General features: G+C 41.9%; 1 protein-coding gene across 1 annotated transcript in view; it reads left to right on the top strand.

The window, feature by feature from the left end:
• ENG (endoglin) overlaps positions 1 to 26,280 on the top strand; it is a 90,977-nt gene that overhangs the window by 34,973 nt on the left and 29,724 nt on the right. The window contains exons 3-9 of the mRNA XM_089669004.1: positions 4,490 to 4,621; positions 6,586 to 6,745; positions 12,202 to 12,373; positions 16,102 to 16,228; positions 19,234 to 19,390; positions 20,820 to 20,929; positions 25,842 to 25,985. Of these exons, the coding sequence (XP_089525130.1) occupies positions 4,490 to 4,621; positions 6,586 to 6,745; positions 12,202 to 12,373; positions 16,102 to 16,228; positions 19,234 to 19,390; positions 20,820 to 20,929; positions 25,842 to 25,985 (1,002 nt within the window). The remainder of the gene's footprint in view (positions 1 to 4,489; positions 4,622 to 6,585; positions 6,746 to 12,201; positions 12,374 to 16,101; positions 16,229 to 19,233; positions 19,391 to 20,819; positions 20,930 to 25,841; positions 25,986 to 26,280) is intronic.

Here is a 26,280-nt window from a genome sequence, read left to right as displayed (position 1 = left end):
GCTCCCAACTTTGAGGGAACAGTTTGGTGATTGCCCCTTCCTGTTCAAACATGACTGCTCACAAGAACCATAAAGACATGGATGAGTGAGTTTGGGGTGGAGGGACTTGACTGGTCGGCACAGAGTCCTGACCTAAACCCGAAAGAACACCTTTGGGATGAATTAGGCATCATGTACATTGCTCACGTTTAGGATCTTTTGGCATTTTTTTTGCCAGTGCTCCTGAGCTCAACTCAAAAGCCTACGTGTCCATGTACACATAGGCTTTTACCAGAGTTTAGAAGCAGTTAAACGGTCCTCTTCTGAACGCAGAATAATCACGTTCAAGAGAGGAACGTTTTGGACAAACAAAAAGGCTAAACACATGTAAACACGGTTAAACGTTCGCTGCATTTAGCGCTTGGGCATTTATCAAGGTCAGTGGAAAATACTCTGGCCAATCAAATAAATAAACGTCCAAGCATTAAACCACAGGTAAACGCTGTACCGTGTTTACATGCGTGTTTGCCGTGTTTAGCATTCTGCTGTCAGGAGAGGTTAACGACTAGGTGAGTTAATGTGTACATGAGGCCTTAGAGCAGAGACTGCGAGCCAGGCCGACATCAGTGCCTGACCTCATAAATGCTCTTCTGGAAGAATGGTCAAACCTTCCCATAGACACACTCCTAAACCTTGTGGACAGCCTTCCCAGAAGAGTTGAAGCTGTTACAGCTGCAAAGGGCGGGGCCAATTCAATATTGAACCCTATGGACTAGGACTGGGATGCCATTAAAGTTCATGTGCGTGTAAAGGCAGGCCGACCAATACTCTTGGCAATATAGCGTATGTATATATTTTGTGACAGTGCAAGGGTCACTATGAAAATGGCCAGGAAAAAGACAGTTTTCATGTCTGCTTAGTGCAATGCTACAGAGCATAGATTTGGAGTGGAGAAAACTGCCTGTGCAGCTTTCTCTGGATATTACTGGATGGGGCACTGTAGTTTGGAGAATCCTAAGAGTTTTGGGTGGGATGGAATCTCCAACCCTGTGTCTGGGTGTTGGACAACCAGCAGGGTGTGTGCCCAGCTGCACACAGCCCTTATAATGATGGGCTTGCGAGAGCAGTTACTATTGCTGCAAGCCTGAAAACCAGAGCCCTGTCAGGAGAGCTAGAAGCTCCTGGTGGAGACTACAACCCTTGTGAGGGGGATACTAGGTCTGGCCAGCTACGAGAGTCTGGGAGACCAAGAGAGGGTCTGGGAGGCTGGAGGGAGTCCATGAGTCTCTGAAGGAAGCAACCTGAGGTACAGGGGAAAAAAAAAAAAAAAAAACTGTCAAGAGGCCATGTGGGGCCTCAACAGGAGAGAGCCTGAATAGCCAGTGATCTGGGAGACCAAGCCAAGCAGAGGTACTGCTAATCAGGGAGCCAGGTGGCTTGGCATTTTCATTGTCTTATTTTGAGTGAAGTTGAAACCTCCTGTGTGGGAAACCTTGTGTGGAAGGACTTTTAATTTATCTTTTATTAAAAGTGGGCTACGAAACCCTTAATTTTTAGCTCCTGTCTTGCATGAACTCACTTAAAAACGCATCTACCACTGAGCTAAGCATCCCCCATATCACAATATATATATATATATTAAAGTTTTACATAACAATAAAGTTGGACATTCTTAAAGCAGTAAAATTGTGTAATGGTCCCCCAACGCAGGTGGTGGATAAAGTGAAAATCAACAGACCCGCATTCTCCATAATTCTATCCTTTCTGTGGTGTGTTGTCTCTGCACAACATCCCCACTATCTACTGGCTACAAATGGAGGCAAACTCCCAAGCAGATATTAAATGCTACCTTACAATAACAGGCAGGCATCCTTTCCAGTAATATCCACCCCTCTGGCTCAGTTGAGAGGTGTCATGACTGGTGCAAACAGATAAACCACAATTTCACACGAATTACACCTCCAAGGAGAGAGAATCATCCAGTGCATGACCCAGTACCTCTACTCTCTAAACCTTCAGTCTATGAGAAGTCTTTACTCTGCACTCCCTCCACTGAAACACAGTCAGCTTCTGCTCCTCTTATTTCCACCCTTCACCAAAAGTCTGTTCTCGCTCTTCCGCCCCTGTCCACAATTAGCTTCCACTTTACCTTCCTCTTCCCATAATCCCCATCTCTCTGACCCCACATCTATGCTTAGACTAAATTCACCTAGTCTTAGTTTCTTCTAGCTTCAGTCCATGATCATATCCCAGTACCTTCTCTCTAGAACTACAATCATATTGCACACACACAAAAATACATAATAGTACACATGTTCATTTTGTAATTAATCAACTTTTCAGACAAAAATTAGTTTCAGAGATTCAGATTTTTACGAATCTCCAAATAGACACAGTAACGAATGTCACTGAATCAGAAAAAAAAAAGTTATAATGAAATTAACAAATGAATTTGTTTCATTCGGATGACATAACATCATGCTACAGTAGTTCGGGCCCATGGGGAAATGAATTCCGTTTTCAGATTTGTTCAATAATTCGGATTCGAGTAAAGTTGTGATTTAAATTGAGTTTGTAATTGTCACAGTTCATTCAGTTTCACAGTCTAATGCAATTCTTAAAAATTTGAGGCTGCCGAATTTAGCATTATTTATTCTCTTGCATTTAAAAATACTGAATGGGTACGATATATGAATACATGGTTATCATCATTCTTTGATGATAACCATATGATCCTAACCAGCTCTAGAATGCAGATGTATACGTAACTTTGATACATGTATAGTTTGTTTTTCCTCTTCTTTACTTTCCCATGCGTCCTGAAGAATCAGAAATTGGAAAAGCGTTGACTCATGAGGACTTATTTCCACATTATAGTCTCTTAAGGCAGTTAGTCAATGTGTGAATATACACTCATCGGCCACTTTATTAGGTACACCTTGCTACCCAGTGTGGTCTTCTGCTGCTGTAGCCCATCTGCTTCAAGGTGTTATGTTTAGTGCGTTCACAGATGGTATTCTGCAAACCTTGGTCATGATGAATGGTTTTTTTGAGTTACTGTTGCCTTTCTATCATCTCAAACCAGTCTGCCCATTCTCCTCTGACATCAACAAGGTATTTTCATCCACAGCACTGCTGCTCACTAGATATTCTCTCTTTTTCAGGCCATCTTCTGTAAACGCTAGAGATGGTTGTGCGTGAAAATCCCAGTAGATCAGCAGTTTTTTAAATACTCAGATCAGCCCGTCTAGCACCAACAACCATGCCATGTTCAAAGTCACTTAAATCCCCTTTCTCCCCCCATTCTGAGTTTAAACTTCAGCAAATTATCTTCACCACGTCTAGATGCCTAAAAGTATTGAGTTGCTGCCATGTGATTGGCTGATTAGCAAATTGTGTTACCAAGCAATTGAACAGGTCTACCCAATAAGGTGGCCAGTAAATGTATTGTCAATATAAAGAGTGGTAAATAAGTTAGTGTTGGATAATTAAGTGTGCAACAAGTTCAAAGGTTTTTATTAACCATTTGGTCGTGTGTTTTTTACGGTTTTGTAAAAAAATACTATATGCTTTTATGTATTTTTGTGGGTGTTCCTCTTCATACCAGTAAGTTTCAATGTTTATTTTTTTTTTTAAGACTTTAGGGTTCTTCTTGGGTAAAAAGGTTGAGAAAGGCTGCCATAAAATACACAAAAGTAATTTTCAAGTCTCAGGGAACCCTTACACAAACCAATGCTTTTGAAGATAAATGGGAAAAATTCATATACGTTACTGGTCAGTAGAAAGAATGCAGCCCTTACAGTGTTGGTCAGAATGCTACTCATACAGACAGCTAAAAAGATCATTGGTGTCACGTTCCTGGGTTTGCCAAGTGGTGTTGACCCTAGAACTATGTAGGCACTATCAAAATGGGAGACTAAATTGGCCACAGCTCAAGAAACCTCTGGAGGAACCATATTGAAAAATGACTAATCTATGAGGATCTCCTCCATGCCTCTACTCTCACTTCCACATTGTTGATTAGCTCATAGTGGGCCTCCTCCCTTTCCTCACCTATGATAATCTTTTGCCTTTTCAATGAATTGGTCAGCTTGCTCAACATCTCCTCTCGCTTTCCTCCCTGGTCAGCTCCTACTCTGCTCTCCCTTTCTCAATGTCCAATGATCAACTGCCCCTCTTCTCTCATCTTCTGTTATTATCAGCTTCCATCCTGTCACCTTTGTCTTCCCCCTTTCCCAGGGCCATGGTCAGTTTGACACCCCCCCCCCCCCCCCCCCCGCCTCCTTTACCTCCCCAGATCAATTTTACACTCACAATCATTTTACACTCTTTCAAAAAACATTCAATATACATTCTTTTTTCAGGCTTTTTCTCTTTTCGCTTGATACTGCCCACTTCCTGACCTCGGATGACAACGCTTGCTGTATCTATAGCGGAGCAGCGGTGTCACCATAAGAATGGCAAGCATTTACTTATAATACCAATAACATTTTGCTATCTTTCATCCAAGATTCTGAATCTGGACATCTCAAGAGAAGGATCAAAAGAAGAAGCCTCAGAGAAACCCCCTGTGCTCATTGTCAATGCCAATGCTCCTCTGTATATTTTTGTCAATGCCAATGGTTTTCCAGTTACTTTTCATGTAAGTAGGCAATATCAAAGGTGTGGGTGTGTATTGCAAATGCTAACAATTGAAATATAGCATGCAATTGTACATTATAATATTCATTCCCACCCTAATATAAACAACACACCATTTGTCACACAATCCATCTGCTTTTGATCACCTACCTAGTAGTGGTTTCTTTGGGAATTTTTTTACATTGTTTAAAACAACTCCAAACAGACAAATATACCATTGAAATACATATGAGAGAACGCGGTCTACTCAGTCCTGAGATTTACACAGCCCTTCCAGACAACACAGCCAGGCTTGAGAGATGACCTTTCTCTGGTGCAGTTAAAGTGTTACTAAACCCAGGCCCCTGCATTCACTATATCTGGTCTCCCATAGTACACACATGGAAATGCAATTGTTAGTAAATATAAATTGCTAAATACCTTTTCTCATCAGCAGTTAGAGCAGTCTTGTGACTTCTATCAGTGTCCAGCAGAGCACTGCATGTAGCTTGTAGGAGTTTTCATTCTCCACTGATTGTCCTACGAGACTGCATAACCCCTGACCCTATGCTGGACTCTGCTGATTGGCCCTGTGTTGATCACATGCACTGTCCCAAGAAAAAAAAATTTCTCTAGCACTACACACCAAACTGAGCATGTGCAGCATGCCCCAAAGGCTCTGTTCTATCAGCAGATCGTTTGGGGACAGTAGAAGAAGGGGAGGATCAGAGAAAACAGGATCAAACAGCTTTTCACCACAATGCAGAGTATAACAAGCATGCTTTACTGCTTATACACACTGATTTTACTGTTGTGGGTTTAGTAACACTTTAAGCAATACAGTTTGGTCAATTGTGTGCAGTGTGTTGACCAACAGTTTACATCCGCATAAATCTGAGAAGTGGGATTCCTGGGATAGGTGACCTTTTTCTGAAGGTTCTAGTTACTTGGTTACAATGCTAATCCTCTGGCTTTAGAACTGAGTCACTAACATGACCAAATATGCATATCAAAAAGGTCTTACTTCATTGGCTGCATACTTTTCTAGGTCACTGTTAGGAGTATAAAAACAGAATACACACACACCTTCCTGAATCACCTCTCTACCTCCATCCTGCCTATCACCATTTATCAGGGAGCCAGGAAGTAGTAAATCTAAAGCAGTGATCTACCTGGTGGCACAGTGTGACAGATGTACTGTTGTAGAATGCAAGACTTTATGTTAACCAATAGGAATAACAGGATTGGATTCAATCTTTAATCAGTTTAGAAAAGACTGATCAGTTAGCTGTTGATCGTCAGACAAGGGTTACCACACTTTAAGCTTGCTGTGGACTAGGGGTCTCCAAACTATCTGAACAAAAGGATCAGTTTACTGTCCTCCAAAAATTTAGTGGGCCAGACTGTGGCCAGTGGAGGTACAAAATGCCCATGGAAGTGCGAGTAAATCATGCCCCTACTTTTGTATTTGGGGGAGGAATAGTGACCCATTGTTAGCATCAGTCAGAGGAGTAGTGCCCCATTACTGATATGGGGGAGGAATAGTACCCCATCATTGGTGTCAGTGGAAGGAATATTGCCCCATCCTTGGCATCATTGATATGGGGGAGGAATAGTGCCCCATTGTCGGTGTCAGTGGCAGGAATTTTGACCACTGCTGCTGTCAGTGGTAGGTAATAATGCCACAAGGGCCAGATAAAAGCAAGCAAAGGGCCCCATCTGCCTCCCAGGTCACAGTTTGGAGACCACTGCTATAGACATAAGAGACAGGTCAGAGAGGATTTATTTTGGTCAGCTTGGACAAAAACTTGAACTATCCCAACCCACTGCAGATATAGAATATGCCAGGAGTGTCTGCTTGTTTTATAGACTACTGTTGCTAATGAAAACAGATCCTTCTCACACAGTAAATTTGCAGATTGTACTGTATATTGCCATATTCACTAATAGAAGTCAAATGTTATTTTATTTTTTGGTTTATATTAGTTCTCCAAATTAGTTTTGATGGTCCCCAAATCCAATGTTTCAAGTTTCGATGCAAAGGAGAGTGAGGAACTTCTACAATGGGCAAAGCAGGAATATGGGGAAGTCTCCTTCTTTGCTGAGCTGGAAAATGAACCGGTAATTCTTCTGAAGAGGGAGAAAAGTAAGTGATAGAGAAAGTCATATCACATATGATGGGGGGTTAAGGTGTTATACCATGAAAGTGTTCCCACCTTATCTCTGCTTTACGTAAAGTCAACATTTCAGATTCATCTGTGCTGATTTGAAGCTCTACTACTCTTTGATGTGCTCCAAGTACAAATATTCAGACAGATCCAGACTGTAAAAGAAAATGTTGAAGGCTTCAGCCAGCCACAGACAGTTCAAATCCGGTTTGGCAGGAACCAGCTGAGGTTCGAGCCATGCATGGGCAGGCTGAATGTACCAGAGTTGATCAATTGATCAACTTTGGTACAACCAGCCTGCTGGATTTTACAGTGGGGGGGATTCCTCTGTCAACACTGAACTGTATTGAAAAGGGGATTCTCCGTGGTGACTGCAGGAAAGAAGTTCACACCACTTATGACCTACCTTACACTTGACTCATGTTGCTGTCTTGGCCAAGTGGTGTTAGACCCCAAACTCTACAGGCATCATCAGAGGTCAGTCATCCACAGCTCAAGGAACCCCTCACAGCTCCTCTAGGATCTCAAGGGTTCCATGAAACCCTGGTTGTGAATGGCTGGTCTAGGCAAACAGCAGTGCTGACAACTTCCAAATCCAGTCACATATCTTTCTTGCTAGAGTTACATTTTTAAAGGGCCCGTCCTGCCTGCTGCTGTGTATTCAACATAAGGGTCTGTACTGTAAGGGGGGCATTCTTCCACTGAATATCAATGTAAGCAGCATTTTCCGCAATGACCCCTGATGAATTTTAGCAGGAGTTCCCTCAGACCTTATTTAAGGATTCCTTTGGAGTAAAAAAGGTTGAGAATGGCTGGACTAGACTCTGCACACAATTATAAAAAATCCAGCACCAATGATGAGTGTAGTGTTACTGTAATAATAATACACCCAGACAGGCTTGGTTGATCCATGCTACATGACTGTAAAGCGAACCACTTCTAACACATCTCTTATGAGACAGATCACCTTAAAACGTATTCCAGTCCAGCTATTTATTTTTTGTTTTAGACTGGGGAAAGAATACAGTTGCAAGAAAAAGTATGTGAACCCCTTGGGATTACATGGAGTTTTGCATGAATTGGGCATAAAATGTGCTCTGAACGTCATCTAAGTCACCGGATAGCGTATGTACTCTCCAGCGCCTCAGGATATGCACAGCCAAAAGGGAAGCCAAGGGTACCAGGACAGCGACAACCAAAAGGAAATGTTCCAGGGGTGCAGCCCTCCTCAGACGGGGAAATCAGCCACTGGATAGAGAGAAAACAGGTGGCGCACACACCTAGTGCATTATCCAAGGTTTATTGTAGGAATTAAATCATAAAAACATACTCACAGACGAAGCATGTATCTAAAAAGCATAGAAAAATGACAATGGCCACAATGGCGGGCAAGGTGTTCTCACAGTCAGTGCGGTCAAATGCTGACGCGTTTCGGGGACGAATCCCTTTCCTCAGAGCTGATGACCAACCTCTGATGCTGATGCACGATGAATGGAAAGTAAAGTAAGAGCCTCGCTGTTGATGTCATCTAAGTCACAACAATAGAAGAACACAGTCCGCTGAACATAATACTACACAAACATTAGATGTTGCCATGGTTTAATTGCACATAACATGTAAACATTCACAGTGCAGGGAGGAAAAAGTATGTGAGGCCCTAGCTTAATGACTTCTCCCAGAGCTAATTGGAGCCAGGAGTGAGCCAACCTTGAGTCCAAACAGTGTGATGATATTGGATGTGTTGCTGACAGCTGTTCTGCCCTTAAAAAAAAAAAACACACCTGTTTTGGGTTTACTGGTTTCAAGAAGCACAGTCTGATGTGAACCATGCCTCGCAGAAAAGAGCTCTCAGAAGACCTACGATCAAGAATTGTTTACTTGCATGAAGCTGGAAAGGGTTACAAAAGTATCTCCAAAAGCCTTGATGTCCATGTGTCCACGGTAAGACAGACTGTCTACAAATGGAGAAAGTTTAGCACTGTTGCTACTCTCCATAGGCGTGGTTGTCCTGTAAAAATGACTGCAAGAACACAGCGCAGAATGCTGCATGAGGTAAAGAAGAATCCCAGAGTGTCAGCTAAAGACCTACAGAAATCTCTGGCACATGCTAACATTTTTGTTGACACATCTACAATAAGGAAAACATTAAAAAAGAATGGAGTACATGGGAGGACACCACGGAGGAAGCCATTGCTGTCCAAAAAGAATATTGCAGCACGTTTGAAGTTTGCAAAAGAGCACCTGGATGTTCCACAGCACTACTGGCAAAATATACTGTGGACAGATGAAACCAAGATTGAGCTTTTTGTTAAGAACACACAACACTATGTGTGGGGAAAAAAAGGCACAGCACACCAACATCAAAACCTCATCCCCACTGTAAAACATGGCGGAGGGAGCATCATGGTTTGGGGCTGCTTTGCTGCCTCAAGGCCTTGACGGATTGTTGTCATTGATGGGAAAATGAAGAGTGCCTCTAGTACAATGAAAAAGGGTTAGAACCTCTGTCAGGATTTTGTTGCCGTGGACTTGGTGGAATGAGCACCAAGCTGGTTTTGCGGTTCAAGAATGTTTATTGGTTACAATGTTTGTTGTGCTTTGTGGGGGTTTCGGGGGGCCCCAGTCAACAGCATTACAGTATAGCATAAAGGGTTTACAAAGCCCATTAAAGAGACCCTTTCCCAAACTCAAACACTGCAGGTAAGAACAAAGAAAAAAACATTTTTTAAATTGTTACATGCAGTACTGTCCTTTCCCTAAATGATATCATTTATTGCTAGCTGTAAACAACAAGCACATACAGCAAAAATAAAAACGCTCAACTTTAAGAACTAATTTTTGTCCAAGACTTTTCTCCAAGACTTAGACTGGGAGGGAATATTGGCATCAGTGAACACAACACACAAATGGGAGTTCTTCAAAAAGACTGTATGTGAACACACTGCAAAATATATCCCCATGGGCAACAAGTTTAAAAGGCTAAAAATCAAAACTATGTGGCCCATGGACAAAGTTAAAAAAGCTATAATAAGAAAAGAGCTTTTATTAAATATAAAAATGAAGGAACACTATCATCATTTAAACATTACAAAGAATATAACTGAATATGCAAAAAAGAAATAAAGGCTGCAAAAATTGAAAATGAATGACATATTGCAAAAGATAGCAGGACCAACCCCAAAAAATTCTTCAAATATATTAATAGTAAAAAGGTCCGGTCCGAGCATGTAGGCCCTTTACAAAATAATCTAGAGTGGGTGACTGGGGACAAAGAGAAGGCAAATGTATTTAATACCTTCTTCAGCTCTGTGTATACAAAGGAGTATGGGGGAGCTCTTGTCCATAATGGACATGGTATTGCCACAGCTCCAGATGATCCACATTGGCTCACAATTGATATGATCCAAAAATATTTAACAGAATAAAAGGTGAATAAAGAACCTGGACTGGATGGCATAAACCCACGGGTCCTTAAAGAATTGAGCTCTGTCATTTCAAAGCCATTGTTTCTAATTTTTAGGTATTCATTAATGACTGGCATAGTACCACTGGATTAGCGTAAGGCCAATGTGGTGCCAATATTTAAAAAGGGGTCAAAATCTTTACCAAGTAATTATAGACCTGTCAGTTTAACTTCTATAGTTGGGAAGATACTGGAGAGTTTAATAAAAGACCACACAGATGAATTCTTGCTGGAAAAAAATATTTTAAGCAACAGACAGCATGGATTCATGAAAGACAGAAGTTGTCAAACAAATCTGATTTCTTTTTATGAGTTGAGCAAAACCTTGGACAGAGGGGTGGTGGTGGATGTAGTATATTTGGATTTTGCAAAAGCGTTTGACACAATTTCCCACACACGGCTAATGTGTAATGCAAAGTCTACAGGCTTGGAAAAATACGTATGTAAATGGATGGAAAACTGAGTGGTCTGGGGTCATCAGTGGTGTACCCCAAGGATCAGTGTTGGGACCCTTACTTTTTAATATACTTATAAACAATATAGGGTCTGAGATTACAAATCCCATTTTAGTCTTTTGCAGATGACACCAAGCTCTGCAGTGGAAAAATGTCCTTACAGGATGTCTTCAATTTACAAGCCGACCTCAATGTTCTGTGTAATTGGGCAACTATGTGGCAAATGAGGTTTAATGTTGATAAATGTAAGGTTATGCACTTGGGGGCTAAGAATATGCATGCATCATACATACTGGGGGGGGGTACAACTGGGGGAATCAATGGTGGAGAAGGATCTGGGGGTTAATAAGCTTAATAATGGCATGTAATGCCAAGCTGCGGTTTCTAATGCGCGCAAAATCCTCTTTTGCATTAATAAAGGTATAGACTCCAGAGAGAGATATCATATTACCCCGGTACTAATCATTAGTAAGACCTCATCTGGAATATGCAGTTCAGTTTTGGGCACCAATTCACAAAAAGAACATTGGGGAACTGGAGAAAGTACAGAGAAGGGCAACCAAACTGATACGAGGCATGGAGGAGATCAGCTATGAGGAAAGATTAGAGGAACTGAATTTATTCTCTCTTGAAAAGAGGAGATTAAGGAGGGATATGATCAACATGTATAAATACATCAGTGGTTCATATAGTGAACTCGGTGTAGAGCTATTCACCCTGAGGTCATCACAGAGGACAAGGGGGCACTCTTTACGTCTGGAGGAAAAGAAATTAAATCTCCAATTACGGAAAGGTTTCTTCACAGTAAGAGCTGTGAAAATGTGGAATAGACTCCCTCAAGAGTTGGTTCAGGCCAGCTCAGTGGATTGCTTTATAAAAGTCTTGGATTCTTTCTCGGATACACAGAAAATAACTGGATACTAACATTTATAGGTAAAGTTGATCTAGGGAATATCAGATTGCCTCTCGGGGGATCAGGAAGGCATTTTTTCCCCTTCAGGAGCAAATTGGATCATGCTTTGCTGGGTTTATTTTTTAGGATTATAACTTTTCTTTTTCTTTTTTTTAATAGTTAGTCTGGCTGAAAAAAGACAAAAGTCTATCCAGTTCAACCATGTAACTATGTTATGCTTTTTATTCACTTGTAATATGCTTTTCAACTTACAAGAAAATATGACTACTCCAGAGTCAATTCCCTAGCCCTTGCAGGTAATTTTCCCCTCTGGGAGTGTCTAATCGTCTCTGTTCTGACCCCAGTCCTCAGCCCCTTTAGTCACCTTTCTACATAACCATTTTGTAGCAGTGCCTGGTCTCTAGGCTTTAAATGTCTACAGAAGGAGGTTTTTACAGTTAAATAGGACGTATAAATAGATAAATGCACACGTAATTATGTAGGAAGATTTTTTTGTTGAATGATCTAATAGAAAGATCTCTTTAAAAAGGATTTATATATAACTTTATGTTCTGGCTGGATGGCTGGAGTTGTGCTTTAATATGGAAATTTTAATCTTCACAGATAAAACTGGACCTGAGTCTTGTGTTCCGCAGGACAATTTCAACTTTGGGGATAGGCTGCAATTACAAAGTAAAGACATAGAGAGCTGTAGTTATAAAGCCTCAGCACCGGGCTCAAAGGCTGAAATAAATGCCTACATTGTAGAAGTGACCCACACTGGGCCTCCATCAAGGTATGGGTAACCGTTGATAATTATATGTTGCCTGTGAATGGAATTTTTTTTAAACTTGAATTTCCAGTAATGCGGGTCACTGACCTGGGACACAAATACAGATTAGGAGCTCTGACATTTGGAACTAATTCACACCAGATGCTATTACAACACAGCAACTGGTGTGCAGAGTGGTCCAGCGGGATAGCTGCAGTGCTGATCTCTGCACATCTCACTGTTCACTTTTTGTTTTTAAACAAACTTCATTTAAATGTTGCACAGACATTTCATTGAGTTCAACTGATCACCGCTTTGTGCAAGGTGGACTGTCTTGCACAGTGCTGCACTGAAAAAAGTTCTGCATGCATTCCTTTTTTCAGAGCACACCAAAGCAATGCAGTGGTGTGAACTGGGCACATGGGATAAAGCATTTTGCCTTGTCTTGCAGGGAGGGGCTGTGCTGGAATAGCCATCCAATGCAGTCACAATGCACCTGGTGTGAATGTTCCCTCAACATTTTTATGCTTGTTCTGGGTCAGTGTCTCAGAAGTTATTGAAATTTAGAAGCGATGGCAAGTTTTGATTAAATTAATAGCAATAACTCTTTTGTAATGTGCCTGAGAAATGCATAAAAATGGAAAAAAAAACCCTGCAGTGAATGTTTCGTGAATGCCACATTCAAATCTTAATGCCTCCATAACGAATTTGCATGCGTTAATAGTTTTAAAGGATAAGTTCACCCTTCGTAACACGTTACATGTTACATCCATATTCAGGGTGTAACATGTAACATACTATGAACTGACCCCCTTCGATGGCTGTCACAATAAAACCAAAAAAAACACCATGGCCATGTGGGGCTCCAATTCATTCATTCACAGCATTCTATGAATGGGAAAACTACAAGTCCTGGCAGCCTTCATGGCTGCCAACTTGTAGTTTTCAATGACTTACCATGGCGTGGTAGTTCATTGAGCCTTCCCGTCAGTAGTATCTGCTTGCCCATACAGGATGTACGAGCAAGCAGATATACGGACAGGTCAGGGGGAGACTTGCATGGCACCAGCAATCTGCTGATCACTGGTGCAATGCTTTAGAGCCTCCATTAACAACAAAAACAAAAAAAAAATGCACATTTTTTTACCTTAAAAAAAAAAGTGCATTTATTTTTTGTTAAAAGGAGAACTTATCCTTTAATATATTTTTTAAGAGCATGTAAGGCTTTTATTTGGTACACTATTTAAAACAATGAAATCCAGTTTTTTTTTTTATTAAAAAAATAAATAGATAAATACATAAGAACTGGAAAAAAAAAGTTGTTTTTTTTCTTAATGAATGCATTATTTTAAATTGTGGAACTGATTCTAACAGTTAAACTATGAATATATTGCATCACAGATGAACCCTGCAACAGGAAGTTGGCAGGGTTCATATGCATGCTGAAGGCTTTCATTTGTCAGAGGAGCCTCCAGCCTGTAAGTGATTGGTAGGTAAGAGCTGACATAGCGGTCACATGATCAGGAACCAATCTGATCAGCAGTGGGGATTGACAGCCAGTAGCTGCACGATGTTGAGGCTATGTACCAGGGGCGGACTGACAACTCATGGGGCCCCCAGGCAATAGTGGATCATGGGGCCCCTGTGTCCTTGCCCAAACTCAAAAAAGCCTATGAAAAAGGTACCAGGGGCATCTCATGGGGCCCCCTACTGACCCCGGGCTCTCGGGCAGTGCCCGTGTTTCCAAATGGTCAGTCCCCCCCTGGTATGTATTCTCATTGAGGTGGTGGACACGAGTGGCTGAGGAACAAAAGAACAGGAGGGGGTTGGGGGAAACCTGACATGAGAGAAATGTGTAAGCTGCTAGTGCGGGCCTAATTCGGTTTTCTTGGCTGATAGGATAGCTTTAACCTAGTTAGCATTCACCCCAAACATTACTCAGAATTCTGTGTAAAAATGGTTATTCCCAAGAATCACTCCAGGTATAATCATTTATACATACAATTCCAAGCCCACATAATTCTAAAGGTTAAAGCCAAGGATGTTGTTAGTGAAGTTCAATCCTCTCTCTGTCATGTGACCCCAGAAGCACTCTGTGTTGCGCACTTCCCGGTTCACAGTCACACAAGTATGGAACTTGCTTATCATATGGCCGCTATCCTACAGTCACTCTAAGGCTCCATGCACACTAGAAGCTAAAAAAAAAAAAAAAAACTATAAAAAATGCAGGATAAAAAACATTAGCATTTTTTTTGCAGTTTTTAGGAGCAGTAGCATCTGTTAGGGAGCGGTGCCTGCTGGTGTCCTTAACAACCAGCTGGTTGTCAAGGAGCAGGCCAGCAAGCCCGCCACTGCATCCTTGACAACAGAGGAGTCATCAGCTGACAGCTGAATGTTAAAGCAATTGCTAGCAATGAAAACTTCAGAAAAAAAAACATGCCCTTAGAGCCGGATATGGATTTTAAGGAGACCCCACAGCAAGATTAAAAAAATAAACCGTGTTGGGTGAGACCCCCCCCCCCCCCCCCCTCCTAAATTCATACCAGACCATTTGCAAAAAAACTGTTTAGGAGCGCAAGCATCTGTTAAGGAGCGGCGCCCGCTGGCATCCTTAGCCAGCTGGTTGTCCAGGAGCAAGCCAGCTGCTCTTATTAACAGAGCGGTCATCAACTCCCCAGTGACAGCTGAATGTAAACAAAACAATTGCCGGCAATGAAAATGTCAGAGAACTTGGGTCTGATATGGATTTTAAGGGGAACCCATGCCAAACTTAAAAAAGAAACTGTTTGGTTACCTCCAAATCATACCAGACTCTGTGGGCGGGGGGCTTATTGGAATCTGGAAGCCCCCTTTAACAAGGGTGCCCCTAGATCCTCCCCCCATGTTAATGTGTATGGGGTACATTATACTCCTACTCGTTCACCAAAAAATGGTTAAAAATCAATAAAAACAGGACAGTTTTTGACAAGTCCTCTATTAAAAAAAAAAAAACACAAAAAAAAGACTTTCTGCTCCTAGAAGCTGAAGTTTGAAAATCACCTGTAGCCTACAGTAGTGTGTCTGGATCAACTCTGGGTATAGGATTATAATTTTTTTTTTTTTTTTTTTTTTAATGGTTGAACTGGATGGACTTTTGTCTCTTTTCAGCCAGACTAACTATGTAACATAGGATAACACTTGCTTGCTTCTAGGGGCAGAAAAAAAAAAAAAAATAACGCTCACAAGGAGCTAGTGTGCATGGAGCTGAATAGTCCAGATTTTAACAGCTGAAAGGATCCCAAACACAGGCACAATGAATAGTGCAGATCAAATGTTTTATTACATAGAAGAAAACAAATATGCTCATATTGCACCAATATACTGCGCTGGGCTCACACCAGCACAGATTCTGATCAGACAAGTCCTATTCACATAGTTGACTTGGAAGAAAGGAAAGTCATACATGTAAAAATCACTGACGTGTCACTGTGCTAGTACGTTACCACCGCTGATGCGTTTCAGGGCCACGCCCCTTCATCAGAGTCTGATGATGATTCTGCCGCCATAGCACAACAAAATATATACAACTATAGTCACATGGTCTATACACAACAGAAAAAAAAGAAAAAAGGAAAAGCCTACCTATAGTTCAGAGAAAATGTAAAGAAACTCAACTAGCAATGATTATATTTGCAGAAAGTGGTCATGTCTCCTGTGCTGTCCATAGTAGGAGCTAATCAATAACACACAATACCTCTCACCCTGTTTTCCAGCCACAACACAATAGACATTCACACCACAACTCTCAATGAACCATGTGCCAAGCCACCCATGTTATTCCTGGTGAGTGACCCCCACTACAAATGGAATATTCCAACCGCAGGATCTCTCGCTGTACAGGTAAGCCAAGAGTCATATGTTTTCATGTAAACTCTTAGGGCTAAGTTTAGACATGCAGGAAGATTGCTGTGCCTCTGAAAAGAGATACACATTTGGATCACTTTTCAGCTATCTTTGACATGCGGTGGGAAGGCAATATGTCACCTCCTCATCACCTGCTTTAATCTGAAAATGCTGCACTGCATGCAGTTGCAAAGTATTTGCCTTGCGGCCCATTCGCTTGAACGGGTTGCATTCAGCAAAACTACTGTCTGCCATATGCAGCCAGGAGGAAACTTTTTATTGAGACGTGAACAACACCATTCACCTCATTTGCAGCTGAAGGGGGCAATTGGGGGTAGGGGGGCAGGAAAAACAAATTTCAAATGCATGTTTTAATCGCCCCCAACTGCAAGTCTAAACAACCCCTTCCAATGGACTTCTCTCATTTTCTTTTTTGGTTTGTTAAATATACAAATTGAAAGAGTTTTGTTATGTGTGTTCAATAAGTGCAGAAACACCCAGTGGATCCTGCCAGAAATCCATTGTTGTCTTGGCAACACTGCAGTGTTGCATGTGGGCAGTGTGTTAGGACTACAGAACACCTCCCCGATATCCTATGGCAGGATCACCAGGTGAATAGAATGAGAAAAAGGGGTTGAAATGGTGATCTAACATGGCCAGTCTAAGGGCTGCTAACCTGCAATATATCAAATGTTTGATCTGGGATTCAGATACTCAGCTTTGATAAATGAGCAGGACTATTTATTTTCCTGTATATTATGCTGTGGACATGGGGGTGTAATAAATCTGAATTTGGAAAATGTGAAAGTGTTAGAATCTCAGATGTTAATGGATGCCTGTGTTTTCATTTATGAGAGGTTCTCTCAGGTCATGTCCACTTGGTACATTTCACCCGAACAGAAAGTGAAGGAAAATCTCCCTGCATGCTGTCTACTTGAGGAGTGGCAGACAGAACAGGAACTGAAGGGAAATCCCCCAGGGACACAGACAGCAATAAAAAAAAAGTACAGTGTGAAGAGCCTTATTCACACCACACACATACAACTCCAAAAAAATAAAGGAACACTTTTTAATCAGAGTATAGCATCAAGTCAATTAAACTCCTGGGATATTGATCTGGTTGGTAAAGTAGCAGAGGGGGTTGTTAATCAGTTTCAGCTTCTTTGGTGCACTAACAGGTGCACTAGATGGGCAACAATGAGATGACCCCCAAAACAGGAATGGTTTTACAGGTGGAGGTCACTGACATTTTTTTCCCTACTCATCTTTTCTGACTGTTTTTCACTAGTTTTGCATTTGGCTTGGGTCAGTGTCACTACTGGTAGCATGAGGCGATACCTGGACCCTACAGAGGTTACACAGGCAGTCCAACTTCTCCAGGATGGTACATCAATACGTGCCTTTGCTAGAAAGTTTGCTGTGTCTCCCAGCACAGTCTCAAGAACATGGAGGAGATTCCAGGAGGCAGGCAGTTACTCTAGGAGAGCTGGACAGGGCCCTAGAAGGTCCTTAACCCATCAGCAGGACCGGTATATGCTCCTTTGTTCAAGGAGGAACAGGAATAGCACTGCCAGAGCCCTACAAAATGACCTCCAGCAGGCCACTGGTGTGAATGTCTCTGACCAAACAATCAGAAACAGACTTCATGAGGGTGGCCTGAGGGCCCGACGTCTTCTAGTGGGCCCTGTGCTCATTGCCCGGCACCATAGAGCTCAATTGGCATTTGCCATTGAACACCAGAATTGGCAGGTCCACCAATGGCGCCCTGTACTTTTCACAGATGAGAGCAGGTTCCCCCTGAGCACACGTGTCAGATGTGAAAGGGTCTGGAGAAGCCATGGAGAACGTTGCGCTGCCTGTAACATCGTTCAGCATGACTGTTTTGGTGGTGGGTCAGTGATGGTCTGAGGAGACATATCCATGGAGGGACGCACAGACCTCTACAGGCTACACAATGGCACCCTGACTGCCATTAGGTATTGGGATGAAATCCTTGAACCCATTGTCAGACCCTATGTTGGTGCAGTGGGTCCTGGGTTCCTCCTGGTGCACAGCAATACCCGGCCTCATGTGGTGAGAGTATGCAGGCAGCTCCTGGAGGATGAAGGAATTGATACCATTGAATGGCCGCCACGCTCGCCTGACCCAAATCCAATAGAATACCTCTGGGATATCATGCTTCGATCCATCCAATGCCGCCAGGTTGCACCTGAGACTGTCCAGGAGCTCAGTGATGCCCTGGTCCAGATCTGGAAGGAGGTTTCATTTAAAAAGGAAACTCTGGGCAGAGTGGGGGCTGTGTTTGCTGGCTTTCATTTAAAGGTGCATTCTCTTGAGCTTAATCCTATTTTCCTTTACTATCTAGTGAGTCACAGACCTAAGAACTAGTGTACAGGATGGCAGTTCAGACTTTGCAGACGTCATTGGCTGCATTGCTTGTTCAATGTCTTACTAGGTAGCGACGCCATAGTTCATGTTGACTGGCTGCAGTCACTTTTCGGCTGAGAATTTTCAGACCAGTTTGCTGATCCAGTTGATGCCAGCAAGCCCACCCATAGCTTGATCATCCAAACTATAAGGTCAGCAACAATGTGATACATTCAGTTAAAATCTTTTTTTTTTAAAGATCCAACAGGAGTTACATAAATCCTATGCATAGAGAATGTTGACACTATCAGTCATAAAAGGTCGGCCAGGACGAAATGTGTCAATATGTTCACTGCATTGGATTTGTGTCCCGTTGTTGCCAATCCGTTAAAATGATCTTCTGACAGTTTTTTGCGACTATGTCTGTACATACATGTGGCTCTTTTTTATGCCTTACAAGTTTAACGCTACGCTATTGTCCACCCATAGCTTGAGGTTTGGTCAATTTCATAGGAATTGGCTTACATTTAATCGGTGTATGGCCAGAATTACTAAAGGACTTTTCAAGTGGTACATTTTGTATTTTTCTTCAAAAGACCTCTGAATATGTTTTATTCCGTATTTTTTTTTTCAAGGCGTCTGGAACATATAAATTATTCGGTATGGAGTTAAATGCTGACCTGCACGAGACATATAATAAAATTGTGGAGAAAGCTGAGAATATGAGTTCAGAAACCATAACGCTAATACGTGTTGCTGATGCCAGATCTGTAAACATATCTATGTCATGTGGTGAGTTATGGCGAATCCATCTGTATATACTATATGTATTTAAAGGCAATGTGCAATTGTTCTATATTTATTTTAATCAGTTGCATAGTTAGTCTGGCTGAAAAAAAGACAAAAGTCCATCCAGTTCAACCAAAAAAAAAAAAAAAAAAAAAAAAAGTTATAATCCTATACCCACAGTTGATCCAGAGGAAGGCAACAAACCCAGTAAAGAATGATCCAATTTGCTCCGGCAGGGAAAAAAATTCCTTCCAGATCCCCTGAGAGGCAATCAGATATTCCCTGGATCATCAGGACAAAGAAAAAAAAGTTTATACAATTATTTTTCAGGTAGCTAACAAATATTGCATATAAAATATTTTGTACTGCTGTTCACAGAGCTCAGTAGCTAAAACATACACAAGTGAATGCTCAAGAGCAGTAATTCCGCTTGTTCACTGCCTTTAGGAGGCTCCATAGAGATTTTAGCTTCAGTTCTGTCACCTTTACAGAGGTTATTCTGCTCTGTGAATGCAGTGCTCCTTTAAATTAAATGTTTATTTGTAAAACAGATTTTTTGGAAATGGTAAAAACACAGCTATGGAACATTAGTTTAAAAACACATGTAAATACAGCTAATATTAAATTGACCAGAAAACCATTATAGCCTGTGCTGGGACAAAGCCCTTTATCATCCAAGGCACAAAGGCCAAAGTGCATTCTTCCTCTTCTTCTTGGGCTGGGAACTTATTCTGCAGCATAGATTGCAGGCCTTGCCTTTTTTGCACCCCTCCCTGCTTCAGTACCTCTTCCACCTACTCCACAGCATGGCTCTCATTATTTTGTACATTTTCCCACAAGACCTGTGTCATAGTCGTTCCTTTGACTTATCTCCCAATTCTGTGAGATGAGAAAGAGGGTCATCTATCGGCACAAAAGTATGCAGCCGCACCCCCATTCCATGGATCATTATTAGTATTATTATACAGGATTTATATAGCGCCAACAGTTTGCTCAACACTTTACAATATAACTGGAGACAATACAGCAACAATACAGTTCAATACAAGAGGGTTAAGAGGGCCTGATCCTTGGAGCTTACAATCATGAAGTATTAATACACACACAAAAAAAAAAAAATCAAAAGTGCTGTATTTTATACTCTACATTTCAAAATAACATTAAAACATTTTTGGTATTTTAAAGCCCACCTGTGGGCTCCAGAAAAGAATAAGCTAAATTAAAAAAGCCATTGTGCATAGAGCCTAAGGCTCTAAATAGCTTGGAATGAGTCAGGTTCTCTTTAAATGCTAACTGATTATTATAAAATGGCAGGCAAAGTTGGGAGCAGGTCATTCTATACTTTAGGGTGGGTTTCTGTTGAGGAGTTTCTACAAGCTGTGAGTAAAATGGTGTCTAAAAAGGTTTGATTGTCTCTCTCTTTATATGGCAGTACACCACCCAACAACTCCGAGTCCATCCATATCTGAAGGTCAGTGTTTCAGGAGACAGTCAGTGTGTACAGATGAATACTTGGTCATCAAACTGGAAAAGAACCCAGAGGTAAGGGCAGCTAAAGAACAGGCCTGCTGTCCAGGGGGTTAATTGTGGTCAAACACATTCAAGTGACCCTTTCACAAGGACAGGTTTCTATGGGCAGCTCCTTGGCTTAGTGACAAGCCCTGGGGTATATAGATCAAGTCCCATTTCTGGTGCATCTTCTCCCTGTGCTTGCCTGGGTTTCCTCTCACACTCCATGGATATACGGAGTATATTCTACCAAGTTTGTCTTCCTCACAGTCTGCCTCAACAACAGATAAAGAGCTTTGAGTCAAGGGATAAAGCTCTATTGAAATATCATTCAATTAAACAGCTTGTACCATGTAAAGCGTGCCATTAATTGGTGAAAGCTTAGGTTCCTAAACATGTTGGGAACATTTTCCTTCATCATTTGGCTTTCGTATACTGTAAATAGATGGTGCAGCTGTCAATACAATAAAATACCCCAATGGGATCCATCTACTTTGTTTGTGTGTATTGAGGAATCTGCCTGCTGGCTGAACTAAAAAATACATTCCAGTATATGGCCAACTTTAGTGCCACCCTCCTCAGATTATTAGTACTAGTCTAGGGGCAAATAGACCACTACCACACAGCCATGTCCTTCCCTGCTACTGTCAAGTCTTTAAAAGGAAAACCTAACTGAGGTCTAACCACCCAGCTCCAGCTTATGCATGCCCTGCACAGGTTAAAATAAATTGGTAGCTCTCAATGCCATACTCCCACTATGACTAGAGCTTTCTCTGTAGACGTAGCACTCTGCAATGCACCGCCATCCTCTTCTGGGTTGAATGACATCCTCGGTCATTTAAACCCAAAAAGTCATAGAGACACCCCTGGCTGTGCATCATAAAATCTCACTAGGCTCACAGGAGAATGCTGCAGAGAATAGTACTCAAATCATTACAGGATGGGGAGCCAAAAAATGAAGGGCAGTGCCCAGCCTGAGGTTGAGCCTTTCAAAACTATGTCTGCTCTCTGAACTGCTCAAAAACCCACAGAATGAGCCAGGGACTCCTCCATCTTTGCTACAGGTGATCTGATTTGCTACTGTAGCTCTGTAACGGAACCGGAACCCAGACCGCACTGAGTTTTTCAGTTATACCACAGCTTCCCCTGTCCGAACACCATCCACGGACCACACCCTTGAAATCCCTCAGGAAACAGACAGAACGCAGCTCTTCTTAATACACAAAGCCAACTACTTATTTTTAACACAAAACACAGAATATATACAGAGGGCGGGGAAACACAACCAGGAACAGGAAATACATCATCAGCCCGCCCTATCAGTGGGAAGGGCTACAGGGAACCTCCCCAACCAACCCAAGACACAGAACAATGGGATGAAGCACATGGCAAACAAACAATGGACAGCCATGTGGCTTAGAACAAAGGAATAGCCACATGGCAGTAGACAATGCAGGAACACATGGCAAGACACAGAGCAATGGGGGTAGCACATGGCATAGAACAATAGGCAACCATATGGCAGGGACAAAGGAACACACACTATACACAAGACTGGGACATTCACATTTACACCCTGTACCCCTTAAGAGGCACAGGGTGGGTTAAACATAATGAGGGGGACATGAGCTGACCAAGCGGTCCCCCCACCCCCAAAAGTCACTCCCGTCACAAGCTCTTACTTCCGTAGGAGCCACTGGAAATTTCCCCAGTGGATTGCCCCACAGCAAGGCACATGACCACAATGACTGTTTTTCTAGGGGTGTGGTTTTTGCGGCTTTTATTTTGAAGATCTTGAATAGGGATGAGGGAATTGAGTGGGATACTCCAAAAAAAACTATGTACAAATTGTGGGCAGTGACCTCCTTTTTTTAAGGCTGAAAAAAAGTCCTAGCATAAAGCAAACTTATAGGCTTGTAGTAGTTAAAAGCACTCATGTAGATAAAAGGAATCCAGATTAAGTACAAAATAATACAGGGCTTACGCCATTCAGCGTGTAGCCTTAGTCATAGCCAAAAACCGATGCCCCCTTTAGCAAACACACAGCTGGCTCTCTAGCACATAAGGTGGTGGTGGTAGGGAGGGGTGGCACTAACCCAAAAGTCTCTAAGATGTCTAAACAGTGTATACTCACAAAATGTCCAGGGAAAGCTGGTTGCCTCCTTCCAACTTCTAAGCGACACTTTCCTCCAGTGAAAACAGACTAGATCTTCAGTCAGCTCTAAGTAGCTTCAGCATTCAGGCCTTCAGGTAGCCCACCTGGGGCAGCACGAACAGTGAGCACATGACATTGTTGCCATGGAGGGCAGCCGCCCTTCAGGCTGGACTGATCCTCAGCAGGAAAAGACCCTGAGCTCAGTGTGCTAAGAGAATATATACAGTCTCCCAGCAGCCATCAGGGCTTTGCTCCCTGGGATTGGCCAGGGCTGTATCAATATGCATGCTGCCATCTACATAGCTCCACACCTATAATCCAGAAAGTTCTACTGATTTCTGAAAAGCAAAAGGGAGCTATCAGACTGGAAGCATCTGAGAACACTGAACAGACCTAACTAATCAATTGCAGCCACACTGAATACAGTGAGGCAAGCTAAAATTTACCCGACAAGAATATACCCAGCTCCACTGAACACAGTTAGCCAGCACCAAATCTAATACAGTTCCAAAATCTCCTGTGCATGAGTGTGGAGGACTCATAACAGTCCTTGTGTCAACAAGATAGCCAAGGGATCTAAGCAACCTTGCTGCCTTCAACTGGCTGGGGAGAAAAGAAGCCTAGTGCATTATCCCAAGGGGGTTTATTATAAGTGTGTAAAAACATATATAGTCACAAACAAAAACTTGGGATACAATGATATGGAAATAGTGGTCTACAATCACAAAGGTGGTTAGATCCCAGATGAATATAAAACACCAAGTAGACACATTCTGGGAATCTGCACTGGCTTACGCATTTCAAGGGCAGGACCTCTTCCTTAAAACCAAAAAGACAAGGATCCACTTCATCCATCTTAAATACCTTAGTGACCATGCCATGAGAACCATAGTCTCCTCTTCATCCCAGGGGGCAGGAGACGGCAACAAAATCATTTTTTTTTTTTTTTTTTAATTCTTTTATTTTTATTTTTCTGTATTCAATATGGCGGAGTTGTGTAGCATGCTGGTGGCCCTATGTCTGGCATGGTGGAGGGAAGTTAGATAGTGTATTCTTGTAGCAGCCTGGACATGTGATTTCGCTGTGGTCGTCCACCCCTTGGGTGAGGTCTATGGTTCTCATGATATGGTCGGTAGGGTATTTAAGATGTATCAAATGGATCCCATCTTTTTGACTCTGAGGAAGAGGGCTTGTCTTTGAATATATTTCCATATCATTGTAACCCAAAAACTTTTGTTTGCGAGCATATATGTTCTTATTCAGCTATAATAAACTCCCTTGGGATAATGCACTAGGCCAGCCTGCCCTCTTTTCTCTTGTTTCCTTCCAAATCCAACTAATCCTAGCACCTATCTAGGAGGCTGCTACACTACAGATTTGTCTATGTTTTGTAATTTCCAGATTTGACGATTACGTCAACCAAGAAGGCAGTAGTATGAGAGTATCACAAGTTTGCCAATAGATTCCTTCTATATACACTAGTAGAATTTTGTTCAAAATGCTTCATTTCAAGAAAGTTTGTCTGATTATTCTATTATGATCATTTTTGACCGCAGCAACAAGAAAATTCAAAGGAGCAGCATGGAAAATTTTTCGACTGGATTTCTAACAGTTACCCTAGGTTCACACCTATGCATTTTCCGGAGCGTTTTGCAGAAACGCAGTACAGTCCATTTAACATGATTTCCTATAGGACATGTTCACATCTCAGCATTTTCACCTGGTGTGTTTTTTGGAAATGGTCAGGGACTTTTTTGAACGCAAAAAGTTGCCTTTTTGTTTCTATAGACTTCAATGGAAACGCTGCAGAAAAGTATGTATTGCGTTTTTGATGCATTTTAAATCTGCCTAGCAACAAGAAAAAAACTAAAAAAAACGCAATGCAGAAACGGCTCAAACGCAACCTGCATGGGTGTGAACCTAGACTTAATGTTTTTCTTCGAGAAAGTTTATTAGTTTAAAAGTTTGTTTGCTTTTCACATTTGATTTTGGAAAGACTTTCAAACAACATTCATCATGTCATTGTGTACTGAGAATGTTTATATAAACGTTTCTTCAAAAAAAAATGCTAGTGTATGGCCAGCTTTAGTGGCAAGTTGCCCATTTGATACGGAGGATGTCTCTCAGACATTTAAAGTGGTTGTAAACCTCAGACATGAAATATGAACAAAGCATATCCCTCTGTAGTGTGTCTCAATTCAGAGCACTAATGGGGTGATTTACTAAAGCTGCATGGTGCACAATCTGGTGCAGCTCTGAATAGAACTAATCAGCTTCCAGGTTTTGTCAAAGCTTAATTTAACAAGTTGAATTTCCCCTTAAGTGTCATTTCTGTCCACTGCCTCGTTCCTTTGCTAAAAGCACTTCTGATGAGTTTTCCTGACACCAAGAGGAAAATGGTGACAGGGGATTGACCTCCAGCAGATTGACAGCTTCAGTTTAATTCCCGTGAGCCATGTGGGGGTCCCTTCCCTCCAATCAGCTCTCAGAGCTCTCCTCACTGATGTAACTTCAGCTCCCTGCCCCCTGCTTTTCAGAGCTGAGAGATCCTCTGTAAATTCAACACTTTGAATGGATGTGGGGGAAAGACAGCTATAGATAAACAAGTACAACGTATGTATGAGGATCGGTTTCATCTCAGTGTATCACCTGAGGCCAGTCACTTCACTGGGTATACGTGAGGGTTTACAACCAATTTACGTTGGCCTAGGCTTAAAGTAACAACACATGATATGAGGTTTGTTTGGGAGGAAGTACTAAAGCTCAAAAAAGTTTATGTTTGCTTCCTAGTTCAATTGTCAGCTTCCCGAACCGGAGAACATACACCTGGAGGACCCTAAATGTACTGCTAAACTGGAGAACAACTCGCTTGTGCTGGTTGCCTCAAGGAACGAATGTATGTCCAATTACAGGAATGGGTATATGTTAAACTCGGTAAGTAAATTGGGGGGCTATAAAAAAGGGAAAGTATGATCAGCATATTACAATTGCAGGGTTTACCCTAAAGTGTATGTAAACTCTAACAAAATTCTATTCCGTCTGTTAAAGTGTTACTAAACCCTGGACCCGGCATTCACTATATCTGGTCTCCCACAATACACACAACATGAAAATGCAATTATTTTAGTAATTATAAAACTGCTAAATACCTTTTCTCATCAGCAGTCTTGTGACTTCTTGCAGTGTTCAGTAGATCACTGGTTACAGCTTTCATTCTCCTGTAGGAGGA

The sequence above is a fragment of the Staurois parvus genome, unplaced genomic scaffold (assembly GCF_062004578.1).
Source record: "Staurois parvus isolate SC_StPar_1 unplaced genomic scaffold, SC_StPar_1.0 ptg000068l, whole genome shotgun sequence".
Classification (NCBI taxonomy): Eukaryota; Metazoa; Chordata; class Amphibia; order Anura; family Ranidae; genus Staurois; species Staurois parvus.
Note: the sequence above shows the minus strand (reverse complement) of the source record. Positions and strands in the feature narration are given on the sequence as shown.